Source organism: Solanum verrucosum, unplaced genomic scaffold (assembly GCF_900185275.1).
Source record: "Solanum verrucosum unplaced genomic scaffold, falcon-dt-bn FXZP01000147.1, whole genome shotgun sequence".
NCBI lineage: Eukaryota > Viridiplantae > Streptophyta > Magnoliopsida > Solanales > Solanaceae > Solanum > Solanum verrucosum.
The window spans coordinates 2714214-2733728 of NW_026020343.1; the positions used below are offsets into that span (position 1 = coordinate 2714214).

The 19515-nt window shown below is 39.2% G+C and overlaps 2 protein-coding genes across 3 annotated transcripts in view; both read right to left on the bottom strand.

Annotated features, from left to right (window-relative positions):
* Positions 1-19515, bottom strand: part of LOC125837375 (probable protein phosphatase 2C 10) — a 1808044-nt gene that overhangs the window by 149615 nt on the left and 1638914 nt on the right. The window lies entirely within an intron of this gene.
* LOC125837377 (uncharacterized) lies at positions 12404-17112 on the bottom strand. The gene is made up of 4 exons (XM_049516512.1): positions 16873-17112; positions 16673-16787; positions 14300-14483; positions 12404-12992 (listed from the first exon to the last, which is right to left on the bottom strand). Exons 1-4 carry the CDS (start codon positions 17062-17064, stop codon positions 12773-12775), a joined length of 711 nt encoding a protein of 236 aa, XP_049372469.1. The 5' UTR covers positions 17065-17112; the 3' UTR covers positions 12404-12772.

Genomic DNA, 19515 nt, shown 5'->3' on the forward strand with positions numbered 1-19515 from the left:
TGAGGGTCATGAGTCTAGATACTCTATCCATCCGAGCACAGTGAAGATGTATCGTGATTTGAGGCAGCATTACTGGTGGACTGGCATGAGGAGAGATATTGTGACTTTGTTTCCCGTTACTTGTGCTGCCAGCAGGTAAAGACCGAGCATTTGAGGCCTGGTGGTTAGTTTCAGAGATTACCAATTCCGGAGTGGAAGTGGGATCGCATTATTATGGATTTTGTGGCTGGCTTATCGCGGACTTCTAGAGGTGTTGATAGCATTTGGGTCATTGTCGATCGATTGACAAAGTCAGCACATTTCCTTCCTGTTCAGTCTTCATTTAACGCCGAGAGGTTGTCTCGTATCTACAATCGGGAGGTGGTTTGACTTTATGGGGTGCCAATTTATATTGTATCAGATCGGGGTTCTCAATTCACGTCTAGCTTTTGGAGGACCTTTCAGGATAAGTTGGGCACTCTTGTTGACCTTAGAACAACTTTCCACCCGCAGAATGATGGTCTGTCGGAGCGTACTATTCAGGTCCTTGAGTACATGCTGCAGTGTTGTGTTTTGAAGTTTGGTGGTCATTGGGACCAGTTCTTGCCTTTGGCGGAGTTTGCGTATAACAACAGCTAGCATTCAGATGGCCCCATTCAAGGTCTTGTATGGTAGGCGTTGTCGCTCTCCGGTGGGCTGGTTTGAGTCTCCAAAGCCTAGGCCGCTAGGTACAGATTTGATTCAAGAGGCTTTGGACCAGGTGAGAGTGATTCAGGATAGACTCAGGACGGCTCAGAGTAGGCACCATAGTTATGCAGATCGGAGGCGTCGACCTTTGAGATTTTCTATTGGTGATCGGGTATTCCTCTGTGTGTCACCCATAAAGGGCATGATGAGGTTTGGGAGGCGGGGCAAGCTTACCCCAGGTACATTGGGCCTTTTGAGATACCCGGACAGTTGGGAAGGTTGATTATGAGTTGGCCCTACCTCCAGTATTTTCAGCCATACACCCGGTTTTCCATGTCTCGATGTTGCACCGGTATGTTCTTGATGAGTCCCATGTGCTCCAGTATGATGCAGTCGAGTTGGATGACCATTTGACATTTGTAAAGGACTCAATTGCCATTCTAGCCAATAATGTGAGGAGGTTGCGCTCGAGAGCCATTCCTGGTGTTAAGGTTCGTTGGAGGCATCGTCCAGGTGAGGAGGTTACCTAGGAGACCGAGCAGGAGATGCGAGAGCAGTTTCCCGGCTTGTTTGAGCCTTCAAGTACTTCTTGACCCTTACTTTCACGGACGAAAGTCCTTTTTAGTAGTGGATGTTGTAATGACCCTCCTGGTCCTTTCTATGTTTTGCCTTCGGTGTGTCGTTTAGAGCATTCCTGTAGCGACCCCAAGTCATTTATGACTTACCCCAAGTCATTTATGATTTGCTGGGACTGACAGTTCGGTCACTTGGTCGTTCGTTTAACTTGTTCGAGTTTTAGTGTTTTTGGAGCTTATAAACCTTGAACGATTGTTTTCGATCAAAGGTTCAAGAATATGACATCAGAATCCAATTCTGACGATTCCATTAGCTCCGAAAGGGTTATTTTAAGTTGGTATCATGGTCGGCATGACTCCCAAGATTTACAATGTGAGTCGGTGCGATTAGGCGTTTTAACTTTAAGTTTAAGCCTAAGTTTTACTTTAGTCAACATTCTGAGTAAACTGGCCCTTCTTTAATGTCCCGAGGTTTCTGATATTTTTCGAGCCCTTTTGTGGTTTTTGACTTATAATGGCATTTGAGTGTAGGACCCACCTTTTTTCAAGATGACCTCTTATGGAAATTCTGACTGCGCCATTAGGTCTGAAATATCAAATTTGGTATGGTTGTATATCTCGTTTGCGTGCACGGGGTTCCGAACGAGTTCGGAGCACCCCGTCGGAGTTTTAAGTTTTTGAAAGAAATTGCAGAAAAATCTGCTGTAAATGTAGAAAATATAAGCAACCCTTTCCAAACTTAAAACACTCATAACTCTCTCATCTCTCAACCGAATTAGGCGATTCAAAGTGCGGGAGCTTCGTATTTTTGGTGACTTCACTGTAGAGTGTTCGGAAATTGTCGGGAGCACGTCATTCGAGATAAATTTGTTATAAACCTAACTGTTAGGCCCTTTATCAAGCTTTTGTTTTTGGCATCCTTGTTTTGGTCATATCTCACTCATTTTAGCTCGATTTTTGGTGATTCGAAGTCCTACGTGTTGGGAATTGTCGTGGATTTGTCGTAGAGTGTTCAAGAAGTGTTGGGCACCTTTCAATTCTCGTAACTTTTGAGTTTAGACTGCTGCATGTTTTCTTTTAAGTTGATTAAAATGTGATATTTCCTTGCATGTTGGGTTTTGCTGCGTTTTGATCCCCGAATTATGTTCCATTTTGGAACACAAGTTCGGGGTACTATTTTGATTCTCTTGACAGAGTCAAATCCGAACAGTTCGGTGCAGGTCCCACAATTCCCATTTTGACTCCAAATTTGACCCCTCCCCGTTTGTTGTGATTTTGGTGTCTAAACAACCGTACTAACGTTGTGATCCTATATTCGATAGAGTGGCAACGTTCAAGGTTTGTTCTGGAAGGAAAAGCTCCGACAAAGTGATTTGGAGTGCGCGTGGTCCGCCTTAAGGTAGGTTGCGGCTTACTTTCTTTTAGATTGAGCTTAATTGTGTAATAGCATGTCGATTGGAGTGAATTGGGGGTGGGTACCAGTTTCCTACTATACTTTGATTAGATACCTTATGTTAGGATCGATTGGCCATATTTCGGGTGTAGTATCATGTTAACCGGTTTAGTAGAGTTGCATGCTTATGTGCTAAATGTTATTGTATGTTTGTATGCTATGTGTTGTATGCCTTGTTTATCCTTAACCGTAAGCATGATGTCCTTAGTCTAGGTTAGGCTAGCATTGCCTTAGACTTATGACCCGTGTGGGCTGGAAATCCTTGAATTTTTGCCGACGTCTTTCGGATATCTTAGCTCTTTGTAGACTAGAGTAGCAGAATGGAGTCAGATAGTTTGAGCCTTAGATTTGGCGTTATCGCTGTTTGTTGCACTTCTGTATCTTCTCCCTCTAGTCCCGATGCGTTCTCGAAGGTTTGGTGCATCACTAAATGTGTGGGCTGGAGATACTATGGCTTGGAGCCTTTTCTGTGATATCTTAGAGTGGACGGCGTTCCATGGTGGCTGTTGTTGGATTGGATCCTAATAGAGATACCATCAACCCCGGGGTCGTTCTTTATAGGTGGGCTGGGAGCGTATCGTTGGCTGGGTAGACTCGGTGATATTGGCGATCGTCCTCAGGCCCCTCTTTCTAGCTAAGCTGGGAGTGTGCTGCTAGCTGGGTGTCCCCGAGTCGCTCTTTCTAGCTGGGCTGGGAGCTAACTGCATGGTTGGACGACTCACGATATCTACCTCACTCACGGGTCCCTCTTTCTAGCTGGGCTGGGAGTGGACTGTTTGGTTGGTTTCCCCGTAGGGTCACTCTTTCTAGCTGGGCTGGGAGTGCACTGCTAGCTTGGTGGAGTCTGATGGATTATCTTGGTTACTTTGGGCTGCGAGCCCGATTTTCTTCTTTCTCATTAGACTTAGTTATTTTGTGTACCTGTCGGGCTTATGCGGGTCCGTTCAGGTTTTATTTAAACTTGCGCATGAGTGTACCTTATGGGCTTATGGGGGTCCAGTTAGGTTTAGTTTAGTTGTACTTAGTTTATTTCTGGTATGCTCGTGTGCTTTCTTTTCATATCCGCTCTGACCTTTCTGTGTCTAGATTCTATCCTTTCTTATTGTTTTTACCCTTTTTGCTCAGTCGGTTTGTGATGCCTACTGAGTACCTGTTGTTTTGGTACTCATGTTATACTCTGCATCTACTTCGTGATACAGGTCCCATTACCAGTTACCAACGGTGATTAGTTCCAGCCTTCTTTTGCAGCTGTGATTCGGAGACGAGGGCGAGCACTTGGAGTTTTGGGTTTTTCTTGTCTCCTTTTTTTTGTTTTAGCTAGCCTTGTTACCTTTGAGACACGCTTTGTTATGGTCCACTTTTTGGACTTGTACTCTTTATTAGATAGCTCTGTACTAGTGACTTCCAGGTTTTGGGAGGGATTTTTGTATATATCTATTTTGGTTTGCTTCCGCCTTGTTGTCCATGTTTAGATTATTATTTTCGCTAGTTTCTGCCCTTTCGCTCATTGGTTGATGTTCTGGATTACGGGTTGGCTTACCTACTGGTAGGGCATAGTAGGTGCCATCAATAATCGAGAACTCGGGTCGTGACATAACTACCCAAGGCAGGGTAGTAACCAAGGATGGAACAGGGATGAAGGCTGGAGAGATCGTGATAGAGAGTGGAGGGATCGTAACCCCACTTGGAAGGAAAAAGATGGGGAGAAGGATAGGTATGTTCCTCCCCACGAGCGTCAAGAGCCCAAAGATTCTGAGGGTGGCCAATCTGAGGATATGCTCTCTCATATTCTCAACAAGGTTGAGGGGTCCGATAAAATCTTTAAAGGGGTTGAAAGAAGATGTATTTGACCCTTAATTAGACGGTGACTTCTCATTCCGTCTCTATCAAGCAGTTGGAGACCCAAATGGGTCAAATTTCTTCCCATTTAAACCCGAGACAACAAGGGGGTTGCCTAGTGACACTATGGTGAACCCCAAAAATGAGGTTTGAGCGAGGACTTACGTCGTGCCACGACGTTTACTAAGGCGCTTCTTGGGAGGCAACCAAAGTTTTATTGCTATCTTTTTATTTTTGAAAATAACGTGTGTTGATTGTGCAGGTGAAAAAGTGAATTGTGCTTGAAAAGTGCAGGTTGGCGAGCAAAATGTCCATTCGGTGACTCGTCAAAGAGGTCGGCGAGCCCGACTTGGACCACCGTTGGACTCAAGAAATCAGAAGATGGAGTCTATAAAACTCGACAGGCCCATGGACTAGTTGGCGGATCGCTGAACAGGTCGGCGATCCCGATTAAGTCCGCCGTTTGGATCCCCACATTAACTGAAGGTCCTATAAAACTCAGCGAGGTAAGTACCCACTCAGCATGTCATCGAATGGGCGCGAACTGGACAGTTTCTGAAAGGCCAAAGATTTAAAATTTCGAACTCTTTTACATTCCCTCACTTTTCAACTTCATACAATCACACATGCACTCTATATTTCCCATATTATTGCATTTTACCGCTCTTTAGTCGTCGATCTGTGTTCGGAGTTGGATACTTTGCCGCCTAGCTTTACAAACTCTCATATTCAACATTAAAGGTTGGTTTTTCGAACCCCAAACTCGTATTTAGCGGTTACACTCATTTGCATTTGTATTGTTCTTATTGATGTATGATGGGCCTCTCTAAAATCATGATTGTGTGCTTGTGTGCCTCTTTTAATCTCAATATCATGCCTTAATGGTCTAAAATTGTAGATTTCCCGAATTGCATGCCTTAAATTGATCAAAATCTTATAGGTTGTGCTGATTTGTTGTTGAGTCTAGGCGGGTGAAGTCTAAGTAACCCTGTATTGTGATAAATGATGTGATTTTTCCAATGATGGAGCGTTTGACGTCATTCCTAAGGGCTACAGTAGTCAAATGGCCAATTTTGGCCAAATCGAGGAAAGTCTGAGTACCCCGGTGGCATGGGTCTTATGGGTCTGAGTTTAATTGAACAAGTGTGTGGTTTGATTTTGTTTTCGGGGGCTGCGTAGTTGAATTTGGAAGTTGGGGTTGAAAATGGCACATTGGGTAGTTTGGCGAGCTAGGTCGAGCTCGTCGAACCACTCGGTGGTTCGCCAAAGTCCCCCCAGATCGCCTTTAATTTCATGTTTTAAGTGAGTTTGGTTCTGTAACTTTCGGCGAGAAGCCTGAGATCACCAAGTGCACTCGGTGACTCACCGAAAGTCTTCCTTAATTGCCCTTTCTGCTCCCCTAACCACTAAAATACATTGTAACTTTTGGTGGGCTAATCAATGCTCGCCGAATGATGTCGGCGAGTCGCCGAAAGGCCCTTCCCATCACCTACATGCCATTTTTTTGGTAAAAATTTTAGCCAATCCTTTTGGCGATCCTGATCTGGCTCACCTAAGTGATTTGGCGACTCGCCGATCGGTTCAGCGACTCTTTCTGCAATATATTTTCTGCATTTTTCTTGAACAATTTCTAACAGTTTCTAATTTTTTGTTGCAGATATGGCTAGACCAAAAGTGGCAGGTAGAGACATGCTACCCCACAAGAGGGCAAAGGGAATCACATTAAATGAGGATGCAGTTGTATCTCGGGCAAAGGCAACCAAGCTGCCTACCACCGGTGGGAAAGGAAAAGGGAAAGGCAAGGCACCTACGCCTGCATCACCGGAGGCCGGTGAGCACCAAGATCCTTGGGCCGTAACTTTTGAGCCTGAAGATAATGAGTTATTGTCAACCCAAAGAACTGAACTACGTTCCAAGAGGTTGAATGATCCATCTAGGATCAGGACTCCCTAGGCCACTCCTCTTCTTCCTGCTCCGGCACAGGCTGTGGTCTCAGCACCACCTGCACAGGGTCTTCCTCCTCGGTCTATGAACAGACTAAAGACTGAGGGATTGAGGACCATTATCAAGGAGAAGAAGTTGTCTACTGATGGGGTAATAGATAGATACCCAGAGATTATGAGTTGCTTGAGGTCTCACAAATTCCAGATATTCACAAGACCCCGAGGCCGTTACATTCCAAACTGGGTCCGAGAATTCGACACCGCCTATGGAGCGCAAGTGCCACAAAGGAAGAAGCAGACTGCTAAATTCAAGCTGGTTGATTACATAGTTGTTAGGGGAAATAAGGTGTTGTGTGGAAATACTAACATAAATGTTGTCTTGGAATGCACCGACAACATTGCAGATGACTACCAATATAGGATCAAGACTAAGTCCTTGGAGAATATGAAAAGTTGGTTGGCTCCTCTCATATCTGATAATACTCCTAGGTGGTTGAAGACAGGAGCTCCGATAGAGAAGAAGGACCTCAATGTATCAGCGAGGTACTGGTTTGTCTTTATCAGCACCACTATCATGCCATCCCAGAATGAGTTTGTCCTCTGCCACACAAAGGCGGCTTGTCTTGGATCGATCATTGCACGAAAGCGCATAAATTTGGGTATGATCATTGAACAGGAGATGGCCATGAGGGCCAAGCAGCGCCAAACCTCTCTTCCTTTTCTGGTGTTGATCACTGAGTTGTGCAGACGAACTCGAGTGCCTCAAGATGAGAAGAAGGATGTGGAAGTGATTACCACATCTTCTACCGATATCAGGTGGATTGAGGCTAAATATTTGAAGGATGAGGTAGAGAAGAAGATGGCAGCTCTGATGGACACCTCACTGGTTGTTGATACTGATACACTACCTTGAGAGGCAGTATTGCCTTCTCCGGCCCTTGGGCCTTCAGGTACATCTAGTGATGTCCCTTCTGTTACTCCAATTCCTCCACTGCTCCCTTGCCTCCTAGATCTGGTACTATTGTTGCTGATGTCTCTCGACCTCCACTCACCCAGGCTGTGATACTACGGATGGGGCATCTAGCCCATTATGCTGATAGGCGTGCCTCTAGGCTTGAGGCCACCATTCTTGGGATGATTGAGAGAGCCCTTGCTGCTGTTGTGACACCTCTTAGTGCATCCATTGATGCCCTTGATATACGAATAGTGGTGTGTGAGCAAGGTCAGGGGCCACTGAAGAGGTGACGGCTCTAAAGGCCATTATTGCTGAGTTGAGGAAGGACGTGGACCAGTTGAAGTCCACGGATATGCAGCTACCACCGAAGATGAGGTTCGAGTTGAGGAGGTGGCTACTGCGGAGTCCGAGGGTGAGACTGATGAGGAGCAGCTTGGTGTTGATGAGGAGGCTTATTATGAGGGCCTTACGGAGATTGAGGAGGCCATGGTAGATTCAGCTGTGCAACTGACCCTACTGGATCTATTGTTACTGATACCATGGTCATTGACGCCCAAGATCAGAGTGTTACACCGGGCACTGATGCCCCGACAGATGGAGCGACTGTGTAGACATGACCCTTCTTTACCTCTATCTCTATCATTTTTATTAACTTTTTAGTATTTTGTTGCATTTGAGGACAAATTGTTTTTTATTTGCGGTGGGGTGAGGTATTTCCATACCTACCTCTTGTGATTATCATTTATGTATGTATATTGGGTTTTTGTTTATGAATTGTGTTTTGACACTGTTTTGTGGATGTTTGAGCTTATGGCTCCTTGTTTTGAATACGAATGGTTTTTTACCCTTCTAAAAAAATTTGCCACCTCTTGTTATGTTTGAATGTGGTTGTTCTTGTGCAAATTTAAGTGTCGGTTATGATCAATACCGATGAATTGAATACTGCTCTTAATCGAACAAAATGAATGCGCGGCTACGATGAGGCCAAATGAAGTTGCATAGACAATATGTGAACTTTTTGCATCTCATTGTGACTAGCCGATTATCGATTGAGTCTCTTGTGATGAACATTGCACACTAACGAAAGTATGGTGTCTTGTTTGATATTGGTGTCAATGCCTTGTGTGATGAGCTTACCGTGAATCTTGTGTGATGACACCTAGAATTTACCGCGTTGGTCTGGTTGACTAAGTGATGCAAACTCTTGAAATGATCTTAGGCAACAATTTTGAAGAGTGAAACAATTTGACAATATACCTCTTTTGTGGCCAACCTTGTGAGATATGTGAATCTTGCTTGAACCCCTTTGAGCCTTGTCTTTTTCTTGGAAGAAACTTGATGAAATTGTAACCCCTCTTTATCCATTCACCCATAATCCTGATGAAGTGTGGTTTGTTTGAATAGCCAACTTAGGCCAAAAGCCTAAGTTGGGAGTGTGGTGAAAAGAAAAGGTGAATCAAGAAGTGAAAATAAGTCCCCCTTGATCCATGGACGTGAAAATGATGGAACCCCTCCATACAAAAAAAAAAGAAAAGAAAGAAAAATAAAAAGAATGAAAAAGTTGTGGAATAAAGTTGTGAAAATTGCAAAAGAAATGGTGTGCCCGGTATTCCATGAGAAGTGAATAATGGGGTGAATTTTGAGCATGAGTGAAAATGTTGAAGAAAAGGAAAGAAAGTGATGTTCATACCACATTTCACGAGGATAGCAGCCACTGAGCCTAAATGACCATACCTTTACACTCAACCCCGTTACAAGCCTTGAAAAGACCTTTTTAATCTTGAGTGAGCTGAAACAAATGTTGGCTGGAAAATAAGGGCAAACCTATGGGTGAAGTCATGCATGTGTTCTTCTTTTTGAGTGTGAGAGATGTTTGTGATTCCGGTGCTATAAATTGTTGAATAATTGTGTGTGAATATGGAATCATCTTTGTGTGAGGGCATTTGAGTACCTTTGTTGAGCTTGAACTTGCATTTGAAGAAAGTATTGTGAACTTGAGAGTCTTTGATAATTGTGAGTCACAACTTGAATCTTTGAGTGCACAATTGATCCTTGCATGAGTAAGTTGAGTCTTGTTGTGTGCATTCATGATTGAATCTTTTGTAGCACTATTTGAGACATCCTTTTTGAACTGCTGAACTTGAGTTTTACTTTAGGACAAGCAAAAGTTTAAGTTAGGGTGTTGATGAGTCCGATATTTGGACTCATTTAGGGCTTTATTTATATGGGTTTAGTGTCCTCAAATGCTTATTTTGTGCCAATAACTGATGTAAAACCCTTGATTTCCAGATATAATATGGATTGAGGAACAAAGCAAGGACACTAATTTGCAAAAAGGAACGAAGCAAGCTGAAAGAATGAAGAAAAGCAAGTCTGGTGATTGCCAAGTCCACTTGGCGAGTCGCCGAATGGCTACTTGACCGCCTAAAATTCCAATGTGCCAAGCCCTGAAGGAAAGAACCAAGTTGGCGAGAGAAAGGAGAAGTCGGCGGATCGCCGAGTGGCTCCGCGATGCAGTGTTGGCTCACCCAAAATTACAGACCTTGAGGATGTTGAAGGCCAAGGCAGAAAGGCGATTGAAGTGACCAAAGGGTGGATCGCCGAGTGGTTCGGCGAGCCCGACTTACTTCGCCTAGTGACTCTTCGCAACATATTTTTGGTGACTATAAATACATTTTTGAACATTTAGTTTAGTATCGAAGTTCATATATTTTTTAGTCAATTATTGAGTTTTGAACTGGGAGACAAGTTTTCTCTAGGTTTTCCTAAGCTTTGAATAATTGAAATTTTTCACTTTTGAGAAATTGGAAGTGGGTCTTTGAGATTCTTCGAATTGAAACATCGTAAAGACGAAATCAATCTTATCCAGTTGATGGAAACTCAATTTGGTAACGATTTTCATCTTTTTATAATGTCTAGTTAAAACCTCAATTTTTGGGGTGTGATTATATGATTATGGGCTAATTTAGTTTATGGGTATTGCTGATTGTTAGTTTAAATGCTATTTAGAAGTGAGTTCAATCATTAATTGTGGTTTAATTTAAGAATTGTAGTTGCAAATGCAGTTTTACCCTTGTGTTTTTGGCTTGCTCGAGAGAGAGGTTTTAATATTAAGATTATTGATTGATGGTCTGTGGATATTGGGTTGTCATGGGTTTAGCTCAAGAGAGTGAATCCTAAACCCTTTTCTACACATTCAACTCGAGAGAGTAAATGGACTAAAGTGTAGGTTGTTCTTATTTTGCATGCTTGTTGATGTTCGAGAGAAATCGACTTGATTCGGAGTAAATTGTTCGAGAGAAAGTTTACCCCCTCTATAGTCTAGCTTACTCACTAATATTTAGCTATTTTCTAATAGTTGCAATTACCCATTTATCTATATTAGCCTATAATCGAATCACATCCCAAGAATCCGTCTCATTATTATTATTTCGTATTGTTTATTGTTGTTTGTAGTTGATAATTTCAAATCAAAACCCCCCATTTGACATTTGTGTCATCCCCTGATTTGAATAATGTCTTTATTCGAAAACTTCTATTCCTATGACTGATTTGACCATGTTTACACTTTACTATTGAATCTTAAACATGTATCGCTCCCTGTGGGATTCGACACCAACTCACTTAGTCGGGTATTATACTGACTAGCGATCGTTGATACTTAGAATTGGATGAAGTGTCCTTGAAACGTTAATCAGTGGTGGCAAATAGGCAGGTTGGGTCAACTTTGGGCTGGTTGAAAATGGGTCAGCATAAAATGGGTAATAATTCAACCCGCCCATATTTTATATGGGTAAAAATTGATTGGGTAATAAATGGGTTGGGTAAAATACTAGTTTACCCATATTTTCATGAGTAAATAGTACTTACTTAAGAATTCAATATGGAGAAAAAAATTTAGTCTTTTTTTAGATGAAAAATGTTGAAAATGCTTCATTTAGTTTTATTGTATCATAAAAATAAAAATAAAAATCCTATAATTTTTCAATATAAAATAAATTTATGTAATAACAAGATGAAAATATTTTTAATTTCAAAGTAAATGAATATTTCCATTTTAGGACTAAAACATGCTTAATGCACTTTAAGTAATGTCAATACTAATACATGATTTGCTTATTTTACACTATTATTTATTATCCAATATAAAATTAAACAAATAAAAAAAATTATAATTAAAAAAAGAAATGTACATTTAAAATATATATTTTTGGAGGGTCAAAGACATCACCTTTTCAATTATAGAGAAGAATAATTAGTTCTATAGAATAACATAAAAATGAAGAGAAATTACACTATTTTTAGTGATATCATGAATAAACTATAAAAGTTAGAAGTTTAACCCATTTGGCTTATCCATATTTTACCCATAGTTTACCCATATTTTTATGGGTTGAATATGGGTATCAACCCATATTTTACCCATGTGAAAAATCACTCACCCAACCCATTAAAATATGGACGGGTTGGACGAGTTACCAAAATATGAGCTCATTTTACCGGCACTATAGGTGATTATTGGCCTTAGCGCCCTCTCTCTCTCCCTCCCCACGGTTGAAGAGCGTATCAAGTGTTGGGGATCTTGGAAGTTACAATTGGCTTATGACAGATATTTTGTTCTAATGTGTATAAAGAAGTGATCAATACATGACACCTTACACGATTTTTATTTTTATTTTTTGTATGTGGCTATCACATCATCACAAGGGAAGCAGTGTTGTAATATTTATGTAAGAAAACCTATGTGATATGTAAACTATTTTATCTAGGAAGTACCATTTACAAGATAAAACTTGTTAATTAAATTTGCATTTCACGTCATATATGTAAAAGAAAGTATACCATTATCATATCCCACAAGTTATTTCTGGACATTATTTAAGCTATTAGAACTTATGCCCCATTAGGCATAAACTTGATTGTTAAAGGCTAAAAACTAAAGATTCGACCATTTGAAAGATAAAACGTGTAATTTAGTGAAACAAACCTCATTAAGTGAAGAAACTTATCCCTACATAATGTATAATCAAGTCACCAAGTTGAAAACAACGAAAGAGCACGACATGTTTTGACTGCACCGCTTCTTCCAAACAAGAAGTATCAAAAACCAAATTTATGCTGCAACAACTTGAGAAAAACGAACAAAGTGGTGGCACTTTAGCTTTAAAGCCGGACCAGAATCTACATCACACAGGTTATGCACTCTAAACAGACAGCTGCAAGATTACCGCATAATTCCCAGTTTCACTTCAGCTGAGTAGAGCTGCTATAAGTACATAGTTGATTGATTATGTTACTGGAGGACCTACATATATTTTGGACCAACTTGTTTTAGACTTGACTAATCAAATTGTTGGCGGAGATGCATTTCTGTCTCACTTTTCCATGTCGCATGGGATGACTGCCCCTTCATCCTCTTATTCTTCTCCTTGTCTTTGACGGTAGACCCCTTCTTCTTGACTGGCTCTTCATCAGAGTTTACAGGGTGATCACTGCACGCTGGGCACACCATCCCTTTCGCATGTGTGTACGTTTTGGGAATTCCACATCTCAAGCACATCCTAATACAAGATGCATAGTGAATAAATTGCAATCAGAACTTTCAGAAAAAGAACTTTTCACTAGCATGCATAGTATCATTGTCACAAAATTATGCTCCTCACCACATCCTAATGGGAAGGAAAAAGAATAGTTCATTCAACTGTCTCTAGAAAATGGACTAATATATACTAGGTGAGATTATCATAAATAGAGGTACAGTTCTTACAAAATGCAGGGACTATCCTACCTGGAGGGCAAGAAAAGATTCAAACGTTGCCATGGCAAAAAATTCAAGTTAATGCATGATGGTCTATGGCCAAATTCATCACTAGCAAACCCAAAAGGGGTGAACCAGGATGGAGTAGTAAATCCACTTCTTGATATAGATTCTACATCATTTTTGGTTTAGGGAAGCATAAGCATCAATGCACCATAGCTAATTTGGGAGGATTAAGCTCATGGAGTTTGAGCTGCAGGTACCACATATAAGAATAGCCACTTAAAACACTAAAATTTATTACCTGTCAGAAAGTAAAAGATAGACAAGTGTCGAAAAGGAAAAACAGATCTTGCAATATATAGGCAAGCTTGAGAAAACCTCGACTAATACCACGGGATACCTACTATCTCAGATCTCCCACGAACACATGTACAGAGTAGCTCTATCCACTAAGGCTTTGGACAGATGGGAAAAAATCACTTAGTGTTTTGTCTCCGTTGTGATTTAAACATGAGGTTCTCAACCTATTTCATTGACCACTAGGCTACACCATTGGGTGCCAAGTATTTCAAATCTTTTACTACATTCTGAAATAAAAACTGTCTCATCCAATGTTTTTAAAAGTGAAAAATGCATTAAAGGGACCAGGTCCAAGGGGCATGAAGCGTAAAGCAAGAGATGAAGCACACATTTACTAAAGTAAACAACACATGGTATAGATTATTTTTTTTAATGACCTTGGTGTCTGCACTAACTTATGCACACCTCGACTAGTTTCATGGGATACTTGCAACCTCCCACCAACAACAAGTACCAGGTAACTTTGTCCACCAAGGCTAGGACAGACAAGAAGAAATTACCTAGTGTTTTTACCTCTACTAGGCTTAAAACCTAAGACCTCATGGTTTCCAACCCACTTCATTGACCCCTAGGCCACACCATTGGGGGCCAAGTTACGGAAATTTAAGATACCAAACATATATGAACAATCAAATTGCAATTAAATAACTAACTCTAGCAATCAATTTACAACAATTTTGATATTCATCCAACTTTCAAGCTTGAAATTCCGATAATAAAACCCTCCATTGAAATGACAATCCATACCTCAGAAGCTCTGATGCATCTTCTGCACCAGGAAAGCTCGCAGTTGCCACAGGTTTGCCTCCTTGTACAGTGCCAACAGAAGCACTTCCTTGACCAGTAGCTGTCTTTGGGATGCCCCCACCAACATCGCTTCTCACCCTCTCATGAATTCCTACTAACTGAGCCTTTGACTCCACTACAGCACCTATAAAGATGAAAGATTTTTTTTTAAAAAAAAAGGGAAAATGTACAAACCATGACCATTAAAGATTCTTCTCTATTGTCAAAAATATGACTGGAGAAAGAAGAGGAACAAATATCTTGATATTAGTTGATAAAATTATACACCTAAGGATGCTTCCTAGTGCAAAAATTTGACATGCCCCGCTTTGAAGAAAAGACTTCTCAGCATATAACCATTGGAGGAATATCTTTTTTTCTTGGATTTACTTCTCTACCTTAGAGAATTAAAATGTTGAAGTGTGCAAAGTAAAAACATTGGATTGCAAACAGGCTTCAACTAGATCTACGGAACACTAGAGGATTAAAATGTTGAAGTGTGCAAAGTAAAAGCATTGGATTGCAAACAGGCTTCAACCAGATCTACGGAACACTCTACTTATAAGCTATTTAAGTTTCATTCATTTCGGTTTCCTATGCTATGGCTACAAAGTTAAATAACCACATCTAATCCCTTTCACAAGGCAAGTTTTCCTGAAAAAGTCTGTCTTCGGTTCTCCACTCTCTCCATTAAGTATTAACTCTATATTATTAGGTTTCTCCTTTTCTAGTGATGCTTAACTATATTTCACTTAATGATCTAGACAGCAAACTGAAATGTATAAAGATAGTTGGATCAAAAAAACAAATTCTAAAACTCAGAGATCAGGGGCGGATCCAGTGTAATTGTTGGGGATTCCCAGAGACCCAATAACTTGAACCCGGATCCTATACTTTATATTTAGAATTTGTTAAATATATAAGAAAATTCTAGTTGGAAACCCATAACTAAAATGATCAGTTGGTTTAGTGGCAAGGAAGGAACCTGTTGAGGTGCTCTTGTAGCCTGTGACACGGGTTCAATTCCTATGGAGTGTTTTCCAATTTCCCTTGGCTTCTTTTTACAAGCCTCCAAGGGATGCTAATCGGGGTTCAGTTCGCTCAACTTCATATGCTTCAACTCCACGCCTCCCGTCATATATTATCATACAGAAGTAAAAAACTTGACTAGTTTATGAATGAGTTTATTACAATTTTTATCCTCAACTCCCTCCAAGCATATATGTACTTTTATCTTTCATTTTACATATTCGATAAGTCAATTGATAACCGCTAAATTAGTACTCCCTCTGTCCCTAATTACTTGTCCACTTTGAATTGACACACCTATTAAGAAAGCAATGATTGACATAGTGAGTTTACCATTTTATCTCTATTAATTATGAGGTAGATGAATTAAAAACTTCAGATTTTCAAAAAGTTCTACCTTTTTCAAAGTAATTAATAGAGGGTACAATAGGTAAAAAAAATATTTTTTCTTGATTTGTCAAAATGGACAAGTAATTAGGGACAACTAAAAAAAATGAACAAGTAATTAGGAACAGAGGGAGTACCAAATAAATTGATATTATATTGGTTCGATTAGCGGTTTAGTACAATTAATAACGGGCCAAGGAACAAGTACCCCTAGACTATGTCCGAAATCCTAGAGACACATCTTAACTAAACTAAGGTCCTATTACCGAATCTATTTTTTTTGTAATTTTGTACAACTTTTTGGCTTACATGGCATCCAAACATCTTCAATGCGCCTTAACTACGTGGAGTCACAGAATGTGCCACGTAAGTTAAAAGGTGTATAAAATTACAAAAAAATGAGTTCGGAGGTAATAGGACCTTAGTTTAGTTAAGGCATGTTTCCGGAATTTCGGTCATAGTCTAGGGGATAGTTGTGTCTTATCCCATTAATAATTGATAACCAATAAGCGAAGTGGTTAAGTACAGATATTCAACCGAACCACCCAATAAGCACCCCTACTGGAACCACAAGCTTAAAATCCTGGATTCGCCGTTGTTGTCAGAGGTAATGAACATACTTTAGTTATAACATTAGCTTTGACAGAAGGCTTGGCCTAAGAACTTTCGCGCTTTTTGGTTTTGCTAGAGTAAGTTGTATAACAGCTGCCTTATAAATGTTCCTAAGCACCACTGTCTGAACGAAATCATTAATTTTGTAAAGAAAATTCCACTAGCAGTATTAATCTGAAAATTGATGAATTGTTTAAGCCCCAATCTCTCTTTACAGAAAATTATGCCCAAATTGTATAAATACAACACCAAAAATTCCATCATATAGAATAGAATTAAGAGGAAGTAAAGGAGTTAGAAAAGTACCGGCTGGTAAATCATTCTTGTTTCTGCTGTACTTACGGCGACCGTGTCTCTGTTCATTCACGTCCTTTCCAGCTTCTTCAACACTGTTGTTCAAAAACTCCGGCGGCCCTGAAATCTCCAATAATTTCAAACATAAATGTAATAACATGAAAAAAGGATACAGCTTTCTTAGAGGTAAATAATTAAGGAAATTAATTTACTTCGGAGAAGGCATCAAGAGCAGAGGGGAGCAAGGAAGATGAAGAAGGATTAGGGTTAAAAAAGGGTTTGTAACGATTCTGTGGAACGTCATCTTTTAGGTCATCGTCGGAGTTGTCGTAGTGAGGTTCTTGTTCTTGTTCTTGTTCTTCTTCCTCCGATGAGGAGTAACTTTGTATGAGTGACAAACTCATCGTCGCCGGCCGGCAGGATCCGAAAAAGACCTTCGAGTTTATAGTGACACTAGTAGCCTGGCAATTATCCTTTTGCCCCGCCGCAAGTAAGACTTAAAATTGCAAAATTGTAACTTTTGCTTACCTACAAGATATAACTATGTTCAATTTTTCTATCTAATTAAAATAAAATTAAAATTCTCTTATTCTAAATTTATGTATGAATCATGATATAAATTTTAAAATGGCTTAAATCTTACTAAAAGTTGTTCTTATATTTGCTTGAATTATTTAGGTTAACATCTCTATCATTTTAAATTTGTATTATAAACATTTTTCAACAAACAGTTAAGAATATTAAATAAAAATATAATTTATTCGTGCTCATATAATAAAGTGACAAATTAAATGATGACATTTGATATATGAATTCAAAAAAAATTATTTAAAAAATAAATTGTGAAAAGGAAAAAAAAATATATTTTTAATTTCTTTATCAAATTGTGAGAGGAAAAATATAAACCACCTCATCCACCACCCCTTCTCCTTTATTACCCATATTCCCCTTTATTCTGGTACTGATTTATGATAACCCGTATTGCACATTTATTTCAAATATTCAATTAAAAAGCATAATGCAGTATGATAAATTTTAGATGCTATATACATATTTTAATACTTTCTTTGAGATATAAAATAGAAATATACAAAAAAGCGCAAATAATTTGAAATTATAAACTTAATGTTAATGACATAGTATTTTAATTTTAAAAAAATTATATATATATAGAGAGAGAATAATGTAAGATTTACTTAACAGAAACAAGTTTGTGTACATGTTAACAACAGTTGAATGTTAATTCAATCTTGTTAAGATATTGCTCCAAGTCCCATTTTGAGTCTCAAGGAATCAAAGTTATGTTTTCACAAACTAAATGCCTCTTTTGTTTTGTTAATGTTAGAAGATATAGTTTTCATTTTTCTTTTTCACCCTGTTTTTTCTATTCTTATTTTGCTTCGAGATTCTCACCTTTTCTAAAGAGAGGTTGGGCAGTTACTCAGTAAATGTTCCCTCTTCTTTACAAAATAGAGATAAGGGATAATCTCAACCTGATTTTTTCTCTGAAAAATTATTGGGTTGGATTGAATTGGATCGGGTCGGTTCACATGGAAGATCCATGACCCAAAACTTACATCTCTCACTTCGTACATGGTGGACAAGACCCAAGTCAATGCAACATCAACTAGACACACAATTCATACGACAAATAGTTCGTGGGACATGTGAGCATCAAGAGTTTACCTTTAAGGTTTTACAAGCCTCACGTAGGAATCCAATCACATGTGGAAGGAATTCACTGAGAATACTATTACTCACAATACCTGAGATTCCACTCACTTCAGTAGTTACTTATTCGATCTCTCATCTTCTTAAAGAGATGAATTTGAGTTCATGTTTTATTTCATATACATAATTATACTGAAGCATAATAGTTGACTTATGTATACAAGTTAAATTATACATTTTAATCATCTTCCCTTTCTACTCGAATCTATCTGTTTCAAATCAACTATTTTTTTCTAGACATGCAATGCATTGTCGAATCACTCATGGCTATTAGTAACATGCTAAAATAGCAATACCAATCGAAACTTCAAGAAACAGTAAAAGGTCAAAGGATATTCCAATGAAAATTTAATTTAATTTTTTGGGATATCACATATTGAAGGAGGGAGTCGTTCTTTAATTAATCAATTGATTGCATAACACACAAGGTATGACACACATGCTACGAAATTTTCACCTAATCTGGTGCATGTGTCTCATTCGGTTGATTATCCAACATCGTACAGAGCTTGATTTAAACACGTCTAGATGCTTAACCCGAGTTTCTCTCTTTAATGATCCTCAAAATCATCTTCTTAGAGAAACTCTTGTCTGACTTATAAAAACAAGTCATTATTTGATAGTGGAAATCATCATTTCACGTTCTCTGACGTAAAAGGCGATTACTTGTATGAGAGTCAATTTCGTGACTTGTACGACATTCTTTATTTTTAAAACATATCCACATGTGCATGATATATAAATTCAAAATAGTCATATGTTGATGAGAATAATACAACGTTCAAGCTATTTTACAATACAAGAAACTATTATCATATCATGCGCAAACCTATAGCGTTAACATGTTTCTCAAACAAGTCTTTAGATATTGTCTTTGTAAAAAGATTAGCTATCATTTCATGTGTAAAGGAATGCATTGTAAATTTATTTCTCCACTTGCTACTATGTCTCTCAACAAGTTATACTTGATGTTAATGTGTTTGATCTTGTTGCGATACTGAGGATCCTTCATGTATGCGATAGCCGCTTAACTGACACAATATAAAATCATGGGACCCTTAGAATTCTTGCAATATTCAAATGCTCGAAGAATCTCTTTAACCAAGCAGCTTCTTGTACTGTAG